The sequence below is a fragment of the Pseudophryne corroboree genome, chromosome 4, assembly GCF_028390025.1.
Source record: "Pseudophryne corroboree isolate aPseCor3 chromosome 4, aPseCor3.hap2, whole genome shotgun sequence".
NCBI classification, from domain to species: Eukaryota; Metazoa; Chordata; class Amphibia; order Anura; family Myobatrachidae; genus Pseudophryne; species Pseudophryne corroboree.
Window position 1 is genome coordinate 449,714,711 of NC_086447.1, and position 15,147 is coordinate 449,729,857.

Sequence of the window (15,147 nt, forward strand, 5' to 3'; positions counted from 1 at the left end):
AAACAAAAGTATTTTAACTTTAGAACCATAACTGCTATTTCAAATGTTTGCAGCAATAAACTTTCCAGCAAATTCTGATGTTTGACATGTTACACGACTCCCTTTTCCCCATTTGAAAAAAACTGACAGACTCAAGATGGCGCCCATGTTCGTAAAAGATAGCCCATCTCACCCATACTTTACTGGAGTATTCAGTTTTCCCATTTCCAGCAGCTTTTGAAACAAAAGGGCATACTGCGACTTTTGAATCACTGTAGTATTTGTATTATCATACTTTATTACACTTAATTGTTTTCATGCAATATTCTTCTGTTAATGTTAACGTTATATTGATTTTAACCTCAAGCTTATGTACTATTGGCTACACTATTTTACATTGGTGGCACTATAAAAAAAGATGATCAAATAAGCTATGCTATATAATTAACATGTGTGATCAACAACTGAATGGTAATACTGCAACAATAGAGAACTCAATTATCGCATCTACCATCAAGAATGATGGTAATCAAGTATTCACCAATTTCCAAATCTTAGATTTCATAGCAGATAGCCCAATTAAGTCTTCAAATTACAAGAGAAACATGTTGTGCAATTTTGATTTATTAAAACTGCTAGACAAAAATATGCAACTATGTCTAACAATACCATTTCAAAAAAACGTTCCAGAGGACAAAAACCAAAAATGAAGTACTATGAGAACCATACTACTGCTTTTAAAATACAACTAGAGAAATCACAATATAATGGTTTCTCCAACATAGCAAGCATAAAAACGAAAAGTCATGCACATCTTTAGTCAAACTTAGAATTTACCATAAATGTGGGAACAAATAGTTTACAGAACATTTAAAGACAAATTTGTTAAAGTTACCTTGTAGTTCTTAATTTATCAAAAGGGGGGTCTGTTACAAAATTATGGAGATAATAGAACTAGCCATAGATAAATTGGCCTAAGAAAAACATTGCATTACACACATTCATTAGCCTTTCAAATGCTCCATACATGAAAACAAAGCAAACTCCAATAGACCCAACCCCCCCCCCCCCCCAAAAAAAAACAGGCTTTTGGAATACTGCTTTTTTTAATATTTTTTTTAAAGGCAGAATATTGCCTTCACATCTTCTAGATCTACAGTATAGAGTTTTTATTTTCTCCACAGGAAGCCTAAGTGATATGAGCAACTCTTAAAAACTGATGAGGAAATTGCAAAGCATTGTGATTATATGAGCTGTATGTTCCTATGGCCTGTAATTGGTTATGAGAAGACACTAGTCTTCATCAGAACCAGATTGTCGGCTGTTTTTACCCCTGTAGCCCCCCCGTGATCTAGATCTGGATCGGGAGCTAGTGTGCCAGGCTATATCCTTTTGAGAAGTAGAGTTGGTATGTTTAGGACGTGGAGACTTTGAATGGGATCTAGCAGATCCAGAATGCCTCGGACCAGATCGTGATTTTGATCCAGAATGCCTTGGTGGTGGTGAACCCGATGGTGATTTTCCCACTGATCTAGATTTTCCTCTTGAGAAAGAATGTCTTTGCGGTGACTTTGAATGCGATTTTGAATGGCTATAAGAATGCCTCCTGTGTTTTGACCTGGAAGATTAAAGTAAAGAAAAAAAAATAAATATATAAGATTTGAAGTAGATTTTTCTTCTTAAACTGCATTATGAACATGCAATGGCTCTATTCCCATGAGCATCAGTGATCTCTTGTAGAGACTTTGGCTGGGTACACACTGGAGTGACAGGTATTCATTCAGATATTTGCAAAAATGTCCTTGAGCAGGGATTGCCCCTAAAACATTCGAACAAGTCTAATGAAGAATGGAACAATCAAGGTCTTCCTTTATTAGCATAAACAATGTCGCTAGGTTTGATGTGCAATTGTCACTCTGAGCGATGTAGGTGATTTGTCGAAATGGCAAATTGGCCCGACATCGCTCCTGTGTGTACCCTCCTTTTATATAGCTTTCAACCTCCTTGTACATTTGCATGTACTGTGAATTAAACGCATCAGACGAATTGCACAAATAAAAAAAATACATTACATATGCCATTTTTGTTATTGAGTTCCTTTTAAATAGAATACCCTAGACAACATTTTAGTATCTGTTTGGATGGTCGACCATGTTAAGGTCGACAGTCATCAGGTCGACCACCATTGGTCGACATTGCCATGGTCGACATGGCTTTTAAAAATATTTTTTTCTTAAGAGGTTTCACTTTTATACTTCACCATCCACGTGGACTACGATTGGGAATGGTAAGCTGTGCAGAGTGCAGCACCTTGCCCGCAGCATGGCGACGTGGTACACTAATTTGGGTACCCGGCCATGTTACGGAAAATGACACCAAAAACCGTTAAATCCACGTCGACCGTATGTGTCGACTATTAGTCCATGTCAACCAATAGTGGTCGACCTTTCATACCAGAACCCAACGTTTCAGATGGCTAACCACATTGAATAAATGTATATCACTGTAAAAATAAGAATTTACTTACCGATAATTCTATTTCTCATAGTCCGTAGTGGATGCTGGGGACTCCGTAAGGACCATGGGGGATAGCGGCTCCGCAGGAGACTGGGCACATCTAAAGAAAGCTTTAGGACTATCTGGTGTGCACTGGCTCCTCCCCCTATGACCCTCCTCCAAGCCTCAGTTAGGATACTGTGCCCGGACGAGCGTACACAATAAGGAAGGATTTTAAATCCCGGGTAAGACTCATACCAGCCACACCAATCACACCGTACAACTTGTGATCTGAACCCAGTTAACAGCATGATAACAGAGGAGCCTCTAGAAAAGATGGCTCACTACAGCAATAACCCGATTTTTTGGTAACAATAACTATGTACCAGTATTGCAGACAATCCGCACTTGGGATGGGCGCCCAGCATCCACTACGGACTATGAGAAATAGAATTATCGGTAAGTAAATTCTTATTTTCTCTAACGTCCTAAGTGGATGCTGGGGACTCCGTAAGGACCATGGGGATTATACCAAAGCTCCCAAACGGGCGGGAGAGTGCGGATGACTCTGCAGCACCAAATGAGAGAACTCCAGGTCCTCCTCAGCCAGGATATCAATTTTGTAGAATTTTACAAACGTATTTGCTCCTGACCAAGTAGCTGCTCGGCAAAGTTGTAAAGCCGAGACCCCTCGGGCAGCCGCCCAAGATGAGCCCACCTTCCTTGTGGAGTGGGCATTTACAGATTTTTGGCTGTGGCAGGCCTGCCACAGAATGTGCAAGCTGAATTGTACTACAAATCCAACGAGCAATAGTCTGCTTAGAAGCAGGAGCACCCAGCTTGTTGGGTGCATACAGGATAAACAGCGAGTCAGATTTCCTGACTCCAGCCGTCCTGGAAACATATATTTTCAGGGCCCTGACAACGTCTAGCAACTTGGAGTCCTCCAAGTCCCTAGTAGCCGCAGGCACCACAAATAGGTTGGTTCAGGTGAAACGCTGAAAACACCTTAGGGAGAAAATGAGGATGAGTCCTCAATTCCGCCCTGTCCGAATGGAAAATCAGATAAGGGCTTTTTCAGGATAAAGCCGCCAACACTGACACGCGCCTGGCCCAGGCCAGGGCCAACAGCATGACCACTTTCCATGTGAGATATTTTAACTCCACAGATTTAAGTGGTTCAAACCAATGTGACTTTTGGAACCCAAAACTACAGTGAGATCCCAAAGTGCCACTGGAGGCACAAAAGGAGGCTGTATATGCAGTACCCCTTTTACAAACGTCTGAACTTCAGGGACTGAAGCTAGTTCTTTTTGGAAGAAAATTGACAGGGCCGAAATTTGAACCTTAATGGACCCCAATTTCAGGCCCATAGACACTCCTGTTTGCAGGAAATGTAGGAATCGACCCAGTTGAATTTCCTCCGTCGGGCCTACTGGCCTCGCACCACGCAACATATTTTCGCCAAATGCGGTGATAATGTTTTTCGGTTACATTCTTCCTGGCTTTGATCAGGATAGGGATGACTTCATCCGGAATGCCGTTTTTCCTTCAGGATCCGGCGTTCAACCGTCATGCCGTCAAACGCAGCCGCGGTAAGTCTTGTAACAGACAGGGTCCTTGCTGGAGCAGGTCCCTTCTTAGAGGTAGAGGCCACGGATCCTCCGTGAGCATCTCTTGAAGTTCCGGTTACCAAGTCCTTTTTGGCCAATCCGGAGCCACGAATATAGTGCTTACTCCTCTCCATCTTATCAATCTCAGTACCTTGGGTATGAGAGGCAGAGGAGGGAACACATACACTGACTGGTACACCCACGGTGTTACCAGAGCGTCTACAGCTATTGCCTGAGGGTCCTTGACCTGGCGCAATACCTGTCGAGTTTTTCCCAACGGTTTATAAACAAGTGGAAGACTTCTGGGTGAAGTCCCCACTCTCCCGGGTGGAGGTCGTGCTGAGGAAGTCTGCTTCCCAGTTGTCCACTCCCGGAATGAATACTGCTGACAGTGCTATCACATGATTTTCCGCCCAGCGAAGAATCCTTGCAGCTTCTGCCATTGCCCTCCTGCTTCTTGTGCCACCCTGTCTGTTTACGTGGGTGACCGCCGTGATGTTGTCCGACTTGATCAACACCGGCTGACCTTGAAGCAGAGGTCTTGCTAAGCTTAGAGCATTGTAAATGTCCCTTAGCTTCAGGATATTTTTGTGAAGTGATGTCTCCAGGCTTGACCATAAGCACTGGATATTCCTTCCCTGTGTGACTGCTCCCCAGCCTCGCAGGCTGGCATCCGTGGTCACCAGGACCCAGTCCTGAATGCCGAATCTGCGGCCCTCTAGAAGATGAGCACTCTGCAACCACCACAGGAGGGACACCCTTGTCCTTGGTGACAGGGTTATCCGCTGATGCATCTGAAGATGCGACCCGGACCATTTGTCCAGCAGGTCCCACTGGAAAGTTCTTGCGTGGAATCTGCCGAATGGGATTGCTTCGTAGGAAGCCACCATTTTACCCAGAACCCTTGTGCATTGATGCACTGAGACTTGGCTCGGTTTTAGGAGGTTCCTGACTAGCTCGGATAACTCCCTGGCTTTCTCCTCCGGGAGAAACACCTTTTTCTGGACTGTGTCCAGGATCATCCCTAGGAACAGAAGACAAGTCGTCGGAACCAGCTGCGATTTTGGAATATTGAGAATCCAACCGTGCTGCCGCAACACTACCTGAGATAGTGCTACACCGACCTCCAACTGTTCCCTAGATCTTAGCCTTATCAGGGAATTGTCCAAGTAAGGGATAACTAAAATTCCCTTCCTTCGAAGGAATATCATTATTTCGGCCATTACCTTGGTAAAGACCCGGGGTGCCGTGGACCATCCATACGGCAGCGTCTGAACTGATAGTGACAGTTCTGTACCATTAACCTGAGGTACCCTTGGTGAGAAGGGTAAATTTTGACATGAAGGTAAGCATCCCTGATGTCCCGAGACATCATGTAGTCCCCTTCTTCCAGGTTCGCAATCACTGCTCTGAGTGACTCAATCTTGAATTTGAACCTCTGTATGTAAGTGTTCAAAGATTTTAGATTTAGAATCGGTCTCACCGAGCCGTCCGGCTTCGGTACCACAACAGTGTGGAATAATACCCCGTTCCCTGTTGCAGGAGGGGTATCTTGATTATCACCTGCTGGGAATACAGCTTGTGAATGGCTTCCAAAACTGTCTCCCTGTCAGAAGGAGACATCGGTAAAGCCGCCAGAAGGATCCAGGGGTCTACTTGCGAGTGAGCCCACTGCGCGCTGAAATTCATTGAGACGGGCCCCCCACCGTGCCTGATTCTGCTTGTAAAGCCCCAGCGTATACTGAGGGCTTGGCAGAGGCGGGAGAGGGTTTCTGTTCCTGGGAACTGGCTGATTTCTGCAGCCTTTTTCCTCTCCCTCTGTCACGGGGCAGAAATGAGGAACCTTTTGCCCGCTTGTCCATGAAAAGACTGCGCCTGATAATACGGCGTCTTCTCATGTTGAGAGGCGACCTGGGGTACAAACGTGGATTACCCAGCTGTTGCCGTGGCCACCAGGTCTGAAAGAGCGACCCCAAATAACTCCTCCCCTTAATAAGGCAATACTTCCAAATGCCGTTTGGAATACGCATCACCTGACCACTGACGTGTCCATAACCCTCTACTGGTAGAAATGGACAACGCACTTAGACTTGATGCCAGACGGCAAATATTCCGCTGTGCATCACGCATGTATAGAAATGCATCTTTTAAATGCTCTATAGGCAAAAATATACTGTCCCTATCTAGGGTATCAATATTTTCAGTCAGGGAATCCGACCACACCAACCCAGCACTGCACATCCAGGCTGAGGCGATTGCTGGTCGCAGTATAACACCAGTATGTGTGTAAATACATTTTAGGATACCCTCCTGCTTTCTATCAGCAGGATCCTTAAGGGCGGCCATCTCAGGAGAGGGTAGAGCCCTTACAAGCGTGTGAGCGCTTTATCCACCCTAGGGGGTGTTTCCCCAACGCACCCTAACCTCTGGCGGGAAAGGATATAATGCCAATAACATTATAGAAATTATCAGTTGTTATCGGGGGAAACCCACGCATCATCACACACCTCATTTAATTTCTCAGATTCAGGAAAACTACAGGTAGTTTTTCCTCACCGAACATAATACCCCTTTTTGGTGGTACTCGTATTATCAGAAATGTGTAAAACATTTTTCATTGCCTCAATCATGTAACGTGTGGCCCTACTGGAAGTCACATTGGTCTCTTCACCGTCGACACTGGAGTCAGTATCTGTGTCGGCGTCTATATCTGCCATCTGAGGTAACGGGCGCTTTAGAGCCCCTGACGGCCTATGAGACGTCTGGACAGGCACAAGCTGAGTAGCCGGCTGTCTCATGTCAACCACTGTCTTTTATACAGAGCTGACACTGTCACGTAATTTCCAACAGTTCATCCACTCAGGTGTCGACCCCCTAGGGGGTGACATCACTATTACAGGCAATCTGCTCCGTCTCCACATCATTTTTCTCCTCATACATGTCGACACAAAAGTACCGACATACAGCACACACACAGGGAATGCTCTGATAGAGGACAGGACCCCACTAGCCCTTTGGGGAGACAGAGGGAGAGTTTGCCAGCACACACCAGAGCGCTATATATATATACATACACAGGGATAACCTTATATAAGTGTTTTTCCCCTTATAGCTGCTGTATAGTTAATACTGCGCCTAATTAGTGCCCCCCCTCTCTTTTTTAACCCTTTCTGTAGTGTAGTGACTGCAGGAGAGAGCCAGGGAGCTTCCCTCCAACGGAGCTGTGAGGGAAAATGGCGCCAGTGTGCTGAGGAGATAGGCTCCGCCCCTTTTTCGCGGACTTTTCTCCTGCTTTTTTATGGATTCTGGCAGGGGTTAAATGCATCCATATAGCCCAGGAGCTATATGTGATTCATTTTTTGCCATCCAAGGTGTTTTTATTGCGTCTCAGGGCGCCCCCCCCAGCGCCCTGCACCCTCAGTGACCGGAGTGTGAAGTGTGCTGAGAGCAATGGCGCACAGCTGCAGTGCTGTGCGCTACCTTGTTGAAGACAGGACGTCTTCTGCCTTCTGGCTCTGTAAGGGGGCCGGCGGCGCGGCTCTGGGACCCATCCAAGCTGGGCCTGTGATCGTCCCTCTGGAGCTAATGTCCAGTAGCCTAAGAAGCCCAATCCACTCTGCACGCAGGTGAGTTCGCTTCTTCTCCCCTTAGTCCCTCGATGCAGTGAGCCTGTTGCCAGCAGGTCTCACTGAAAATAAAAAACCTAAACTAAAACTTTCACTAAGAAGCTCAGGAGAGCCCCTAGTGTGCACCCTTCTCATTCGGGCACAGAGATCTAACTGAGGCTTGGAGGAGGGTCATAGGGGGAGGAGCCAGTGCACACCAGATAGTCCTAAAGCTTTCTTTAGATGTGCCCAGTCTCCTGCGGAGCCGCTATCCCCCATGGTCCTTACGGAGTCCCCAGCATCCACTTAGGACGTTAGAGAAATGCCAATATTTCACACTGTTCAGATAGAAAGATTGGGTGGTGGCTGAAAGCAAAGCTGCATAAAAAGAAAAGAAGTGTGACCTTGGTGGTTATCAACAAAAATAAACCATAAATATTTAACCGTCAGGTCATTGCAACACATAGGTGTATATGCAATTGCGGTCGAATTGCTGCAAATGTCAAAAAACGGGGCATTTTTAACACAACAATAATTCGACCATGCAATACAGTACTTTGACATAAAAACGGCCGTTTCAGATTCGACTTTTTGAAATTCGACAGTTGTCAAATTCGACATTTCTGCAATGGTAAAAATGCGGCTTTTCGACAAAAGTATATTCAATTGAAGAATGTCGATTCGACAACAGTGCTTTTCGACAGTCATTTCGCACGGTGTGCGTGTACTGTTTTTATTTGGGTATATTTTTTGCAGTAGAACTACAGGTACCAGCGGGCCCGTTTCCCCCCCACATGCTGGTACTTGTGGTTCTCCAAGTACCAGCTTGCGGGGGAGGCTTGCTGGGACTTGTAGTTCTGCTACAAAAAACAATATTCTTTTATTTGACACAAGGCTATCAGCCCCCCATCCGCAGCCCTTGGATGGGGGGGGCGGGCGGGACACAGCCTCGGTCTGATTTAAGGGTCCCCACTCCTCCAGGGTATCCCGGCCAGAGGTGACTAGTTAGTGCTTTAATGCCAGGGCCACAGGGACCGATGTAAGAGTGTCCCCCGGCTGTGGCATTCTCTCTCTGACTAGTGGAGCCAGATGCTGGTGTTAAAAATACGGGGGACCCCTACGCTTTTTGTCCCCCGTATTTTTCGCACCGGGACCGAACGCAGAGCCCGGTGCTGGTTGTAAAAATACGGGGGATCCCCTGTCAATTTTTTATCCGTTTTTTTCCAACCAGGACCGGCTCAAAGAGCCCGAGGCTGGTTATGCTTAGGAGTGGGGACCCCAGGCAATTTTTTTCTGGGGTTTTTTTTATACACTTTTGTGCCATCCAAAAAGTTGAATTCAGGACGCACACTATCCGTCAATTGGTCCGTTTTTCGACAGCGGGACTGTCGAATCCAGTTTTTATTGAATGTGTCGAATTCGGGTCCCGGCGGCATGGTGTCTGTCGAACTGTGTCGAATTAAAAATTGCAATTGCATATACCCCATTCTGTTCAATAGCACACAAAACACAATTTGGCTAATGTTATGTGGTTACTTACAAGTGTATTTTAGCATAGGGAACATTGCACTTATGTGCTGTTCTCAAGCACATAGTGTTCCACTTACAGGAGGAGCACATGATCTTTATAAACATACCCTATTCTAAAATATATGGGCACATGTCTAAGTGACCTTACACTTTATTGTTGCCTGACCTCCTTCTACCACGGTTCCACGAGGAGCTTCGACTCCGTGTTCGCCTTCTGCTGCGGCTTCTAGACCTTCTGCGATCATCCGGGGAGCCGTCATGTCTCTCCTTGGACTTCATTTGTCCAGGTGCTGGAATTGAGAGAGTGTAAAAGCAGATAACAAACAGCAATAAGAACATTTAACAAACTGAAAGGAGCAGTTCAGAATTATTTAAAGTATTTGAATCCCCCAGTATGTGATTAATATATTCTTAAAGGAAAAATAAGATTTTACTTACCGGTAAATCTATTACTCGTAGTCCGTAGAGGATGCTGGGGACTCCGTAAGGACCATGGGGAATAGATGGGCTCCGCAGGAGATAGGGCACTTTTAGAAAGCTTTGGATTCTGGGTGTGCACTGGCTCCTCCCTCTATGTCCCTCCTCCAGACCTCAGTTAGAGAAACTGTGCCCAGAGGAGATGAACAGTACGAGGAAAGGATTTTTGTAAATCTAAGGGCAAGATGCATACCAGCCACACCAATCACACCGTACAACTTGAGATAAACTACCCAGTTAACAGTACAGGTTGAGTATCCCTTATCCAAAATGCTTGGGACCAGAAGTATTTTGGATATCGGATTTTTCCGTATTTTGGAATAATTGCATATCATAATGAGATATCATGGCGATGGGACCCAAGTCTAATCACAGAATAGATTAATGTTTTATATACACCTTATACACACAGTCTGAATGTAATTTTAGCCAATATTTTTAATAACTTTGCGCATTAAACAAAGTGTGTACACATTCAGAGAGTTCATTTATGTTTCATATACACCTTAAACACACAGTCTGAAGGTCATTTAATACAATATTTTTAATAACTTTGTGTATTAAACAAAGTTTGTGTGCATTGAGCCATCAGAAAACAAAGGTTTCACTATTTCACTCTCAATCCAAAAATTCCGTATTTCGGAATATTTGGATATGGGATACTCAACCTGTATGAATAATAACATAGCCTCGGTTCAAACCCGATCAACTATAACATAACCCTTATGTAAACAATAACTATATACAAGTCTTGCAGAAGAAGTCCGCACTTGGGACGGGCGCCCAGCATCCTCTACGGCAGTGATTTTCAACCTTTTTAAACCCGTGGCACACTGAATAAGATTTTAAAATTGCCAAGGCACACCATCAGTTTTTTTTTTTTTTAAATCAAATATAATAACAAATCTCAGCATATATTGGCCCACACTGTAATAAAACTAATGCTTGCACCCTCACTAATAAAAAAAAAATTGGTCCCTACATTAATAAAGAACTTTGGCCACCAGAAGTAAAAAAGCACATCAGTCCCTGCAGTAATAAAACACCTTGACCCCCACAGTAATGCCACACACTGCTCCCCATAGTAATTCCACTCATTGGCCTCACCCCCCCCCCAGTAATCCTGCAAACTGTCCCCCCATATTATTCCACATATATCCTCCTCCCCAGCAATTTCACACACAGCCTGCCCCCCCCCCCACTAGTAATTCCACACATACTGTAGCCTGCCTCCAACCCCCTCCCCCCATGTAATACCACACACAGCCTGCACCCCCCAGTAATAACACACACAGCCCCCACCCCCAGTAATAACACACACAGCCTGCCTCCCCTCTCTCCTTCCCAGTAATTGCACACATTTTCATTTAACCTGCTGCTGTACACAAAAATCTCTACCTCGTCTGTTGTGCGGGCAGCGAATAACGCTGAGCAGGGACTGAGACTCCGGCAGCAGCAGGCGGGCGGCAGGACTACGTGACGTGCGTGACCTATGAGTCACGCACGTCACCATAGGTCTGCCTGCGGAAGAGGACAGCCCTGCCCGAGACAGCAAGTGATGGCAGCGGCTGCCGGGCAGGTTCCTCTGACAGGCGGCGGGCATTTCCGGCGGGTGATGGCAGCGGTATCTCTGGTGGGCAGCGGCACACCTGGCAACCGCTCGCGGCACACTAGTGTGCCGCGGCACAGCGGTTGAAAAACGCTGCTCTACGGACTACGAGAAATAAATTTACCGGTAAGTAAAATCTTATTTTCTCTAACGTCCTAGAGGATGCTGGGGACTCCGTAAGGACCATGGGGATTATACCAAAGATCCCAAACGGGCGGGAGAGTGCGGATGACTGCAGCACCGATTGAGCAAACAGGAGGTCCTCCTCAGCCAGGGTATCAAACTTATAGAACTTTGCAAAGGTGTTCGACACCGACCAAGTAGCAGCTCGGCACAGTTGTAGTGTCGAGACCCCTCGGGCAGCCGCCCAAGAAGAGCCCACCTTCCTAGTGGAATGGACCTTAACCGATTTAGGCAATGGCAATCCTGCCGAAGAATGTGCCTGCTGAATCGTGTTACAGATCCAGCGAGCAATAGTCTGCTTTGAAGCAGGAGCGCCAACTTTGTTGGCCGCATACAGAATAAACATAGCTTCGGTCTTCCTGATCCTAGCCGTTCTGGTCACATAAATCTTCAAAGCCCTGACCACATCCAGGGATTCGGAATCCTCCAAGTCCCGTATAGCCACAGGCACGACAATAGGTTGGTTCATATGAAAAGATGAGACCACCTTGGGCAGAAATTGAGGACGAGTCCTCAACTCTGCCCTATCCACGTGAAAAATCAGGTATGGGCTTTTATATGATAAAGCCGCCAATTACGAAACCTGCCTTGCATAAGCTAAAGCCAACAACATGACCATATTCCAAGTGAGGTATTTCAACTCTACTGTTTTGAGTGGTTCAAACCAAGGTGACTTGAGGAAACTTAATACCACGTTAAGGTCCCAAGGCGCCACCGGAGGCACAAAGGGAGGCTGAATATGCAGCACGCCCTTCACAAAAGTCTGTACTTCAGGAAGAGAAGCCAATTCTCTTTGAAAGAAAATGGATAAAGCCGAAATTTGAACCTTTATGGACCCTAATTTTAGGCCCAAATTCACTCCCGTTTGAAGGAAGTGAAGCAGACGGCCCAACTGGAACTCCTCCGTAGGAGCAGTTCTGGCCTCACACCAAGAAACATTTTCGCCATATACGGTGACGTTTCGACGTCACGCCCTTCCTAGCCTTGATCAGGGTAGGAATGACCTCCTCCGGAATCCCTTTTTCCGCTAGGATCCGGCGTTCAACCGCCATGCCGTCAAACGCAGCCGAGGTAAGTCTTGGAACAGACAGGGCCCCTGCTGCAGCAGGTCCTGCCTTAGAGGAAGAGGCCACGGATCTTCTGTGAGCAACTCTTGCAGATCCGGATACCAAGTCCTCCTTGGCCAATCCGGAACAATGAGGATTGTTCTGACCCTTCTTATTCTTATTATCCTCAACCCCTTGGGTATGCGAGGTAGAGGAGGAAACACAGACCGATCTGAACACCCAAGGTGTCACCAGAGCATCTACCGCAACCGCCTGAGGGTCTCTTGACCTGGCGCAATACCTCTTTAGCTTTTTGTTGAGGCGGGACGCCATCATGTCTATCTGAGGCAGTCCCCACCGATCCGTGATCTGTGTGAAGACTTCTTGATGAAGTCCCCACTCTCCCGGATGAGGGTCGTGCCTGCTGAGAGCCCGCCTCCAGTTGTCCACCCCCGGGATGAACACTGCTGATAGTGCGTTTACATGGCCTTCCGCCCAGCGTAGAATCCTGGTCGCCTCTGCCATGGCCACTCGGCTCCTTGTGCCGCCTTGGCGGTTTACATGAGCCACTGCCGTGACATTGTCTGACTGAATCAGAACCGGTTTGCTCCGAAGCCATTCCTCCGCTTGGCGGAGGGCGTTATATATGGCCCTCAACTCCAGGACATTGATGTGGAGACCAGTCTCTAGGCTTGACCAGAGGCCCTGTAAATTTCTTCCTAGTGAGACAGCTCCCCAACCTCGGAGGCTCGCGCCCGTGGTCACCAGGACCCAGTCCTGAATGCCGAACCTGCGACCCTCCAGGAGGTGAGCACTGCGCAGCCACCACAGGAGAGACACCCTGGCCCTGGAAGACAGGGTGATCCGTTTTTGCATGTGTAGATGGGACCCGGACCATTTGTCCAATAGGTCCCATTGAAAGGTCCTTGCAAGGAACCTGCCGAAGGGGATGGCCTCGTATGAAGCCACCATCTTCCCCTGAACCCTCGTGCAATGATGCACTGAAACCTTTTTTGGCTTCAATAGGTTCCTGACCAGAGCTACGAGCTCCTGAGCCTTCTCCACCGGAAGAAAAACTATTTTTTGGTCTGTGTCTAGAATCAGGCCCAAAAAGGTCAGACGCGTTGCAGGGACTAGCTGGGATTTCAGTAAATTGAGAATCCAGCCGTGCCTCTGCAACGTCTTCACGGACAGACACGCTGTCCAGCAACTTCTCCCGAGATCTCGCCTTTATGAGGAGATCCTCCAAGTACAGGATAATTGTGACGCCCTGCCTGCGCAGGAGCACCATAATTTCCGCCATTACCTTGGTGAAAATTCTCGGGGCCGTGGAAAGACCAAACAGCAACGTCTGAAATTGGTAGTGACAGTCCTGTACTGCAAATCTCAGGAACGCCTGGTGAGGAGGGAAAATCGGAACATGAAGGTACGCATCCTTTATGTCCAGGGACACCATCCAATCCCCTCCCTCCAGGCTGGCGATGACCGCTCTGAGCGATTTCATTTTGAACTTTAACATCTTCAAGTACAGGTTCAGGGATTTCAGATTTAAAATGGGTCTGACCGAACCGTCCGGTTTCGGTACCACAAACAGGGATGAATAATAACCCTCTCCTTGCTAGAGATGAGGAACTTCGACTATCACCTGTTGAATGTACAATTTGTGAATTGCAGCTAACACCAGATCCCTCTCCGACGGGGAAGCCGGCAGAGCAGATTTGAAAAACCGTCGAGGAGGCATGTCTTCGAATTCCAGTCTGTATCCCTGGGAAACAATCTCTATTGCCCAGGGATCCACCTGTGAGAGAACCCAGACGTGGCTGAAAAGACGAAGACTTGCCCCCACTTGATCTGACCCCCCCCCTGGAAAGCCCCAGCATCATGCGGTGGACTTTGCGGAAGTAGGGGAGGACTTCTGCTCTTGGGAACTAGCAGAGTGCAGCTTTTTTCCCTTGCCTTTACCTCTGGCAACAAAGGACGATCCTCGTACCTTCTTGCTTTTATTGGAACGAAAGGACTGCATTTGATAATGCGGTACCTTCTTAGCATGCTGTGGGGGAACATAAGGTAAAAAAATAAGAATTTACTTACCGATAATTCTATTTCTCGGAGTCCGTAGTGGATGCTGGGGTTCCTGAAAGGACCATGGGGAATAGCGGCTCCGCAGGAGACAGGGCACAAAAGTAAAGCTTTCCGATCAGGTGGTGTGCACTGGCTCCTCCCCCTATGACCCTCCTCCAAGCCAGTTAGGTACTGTGCCCGGACGAGCGTACACAATAAGGGAGGAATTTTGAATCCCGGGTAAGACTCATACCAGCCACACCAATCACACCGTACAACTTGTGATCTAAACCCAGTTAACAGTATGATAACAGCGGAGCCTCTGAAAAGATGGCTCACAACAATAATAACCCGATTTTTGTAACTATGTACAAGTATTGCAGATAATCCGCACTTGGGATGGGCGCCCAGCATCCACTACGGACTCCGAGAAATAGAATTATCGGTAAGTAAATTCTTATTTTCTCTATCGTCCTAGTGGATGCTGGGGTTCCTGAAAGGACCATGGGGATTATACCAAAGCTCCCAAACGGGCGGGAGAGTGCGGA

At 47.0% G+C, this 15,147-nt stretch overlaps 1 protein-coding gene across 3 annotated transcripts in view; it reads right to left on the reverse strand.

Moving 5' to 3' along the window:
• Positions 1-585: 585 nt before the first annotated feature.
• The window catches only part of SRSF12 (serine and arginine rich splicing factor 12), a 45,897-nt gene continuing 31,335 nt past the window's right edge, over positions 586-15,147 (reverse strand). For 2 of the 3 annotated variants that reach the window (XM_063916968.1, XM_063916970.1), the window contains exons 5-6: positions 9,372-9,513; positions 586-1,597 (exon numbers count right to left, since the gene is read on the reverse strand). In XM_063916968.1, coding sequence (XP_063773038.1) covers positions 1,273-1,597; positions 9,372-9,513 — 467 coding nt within the window. In that variant the 3' untranslated portion in view covers positions 586-1,272. The remainder of the gene's footprint in view (positions 1,598-9,371; positions 9,514-15,147) is intronic. The other variant, XM_063916969.1, reaches the window with a different exon arrangement.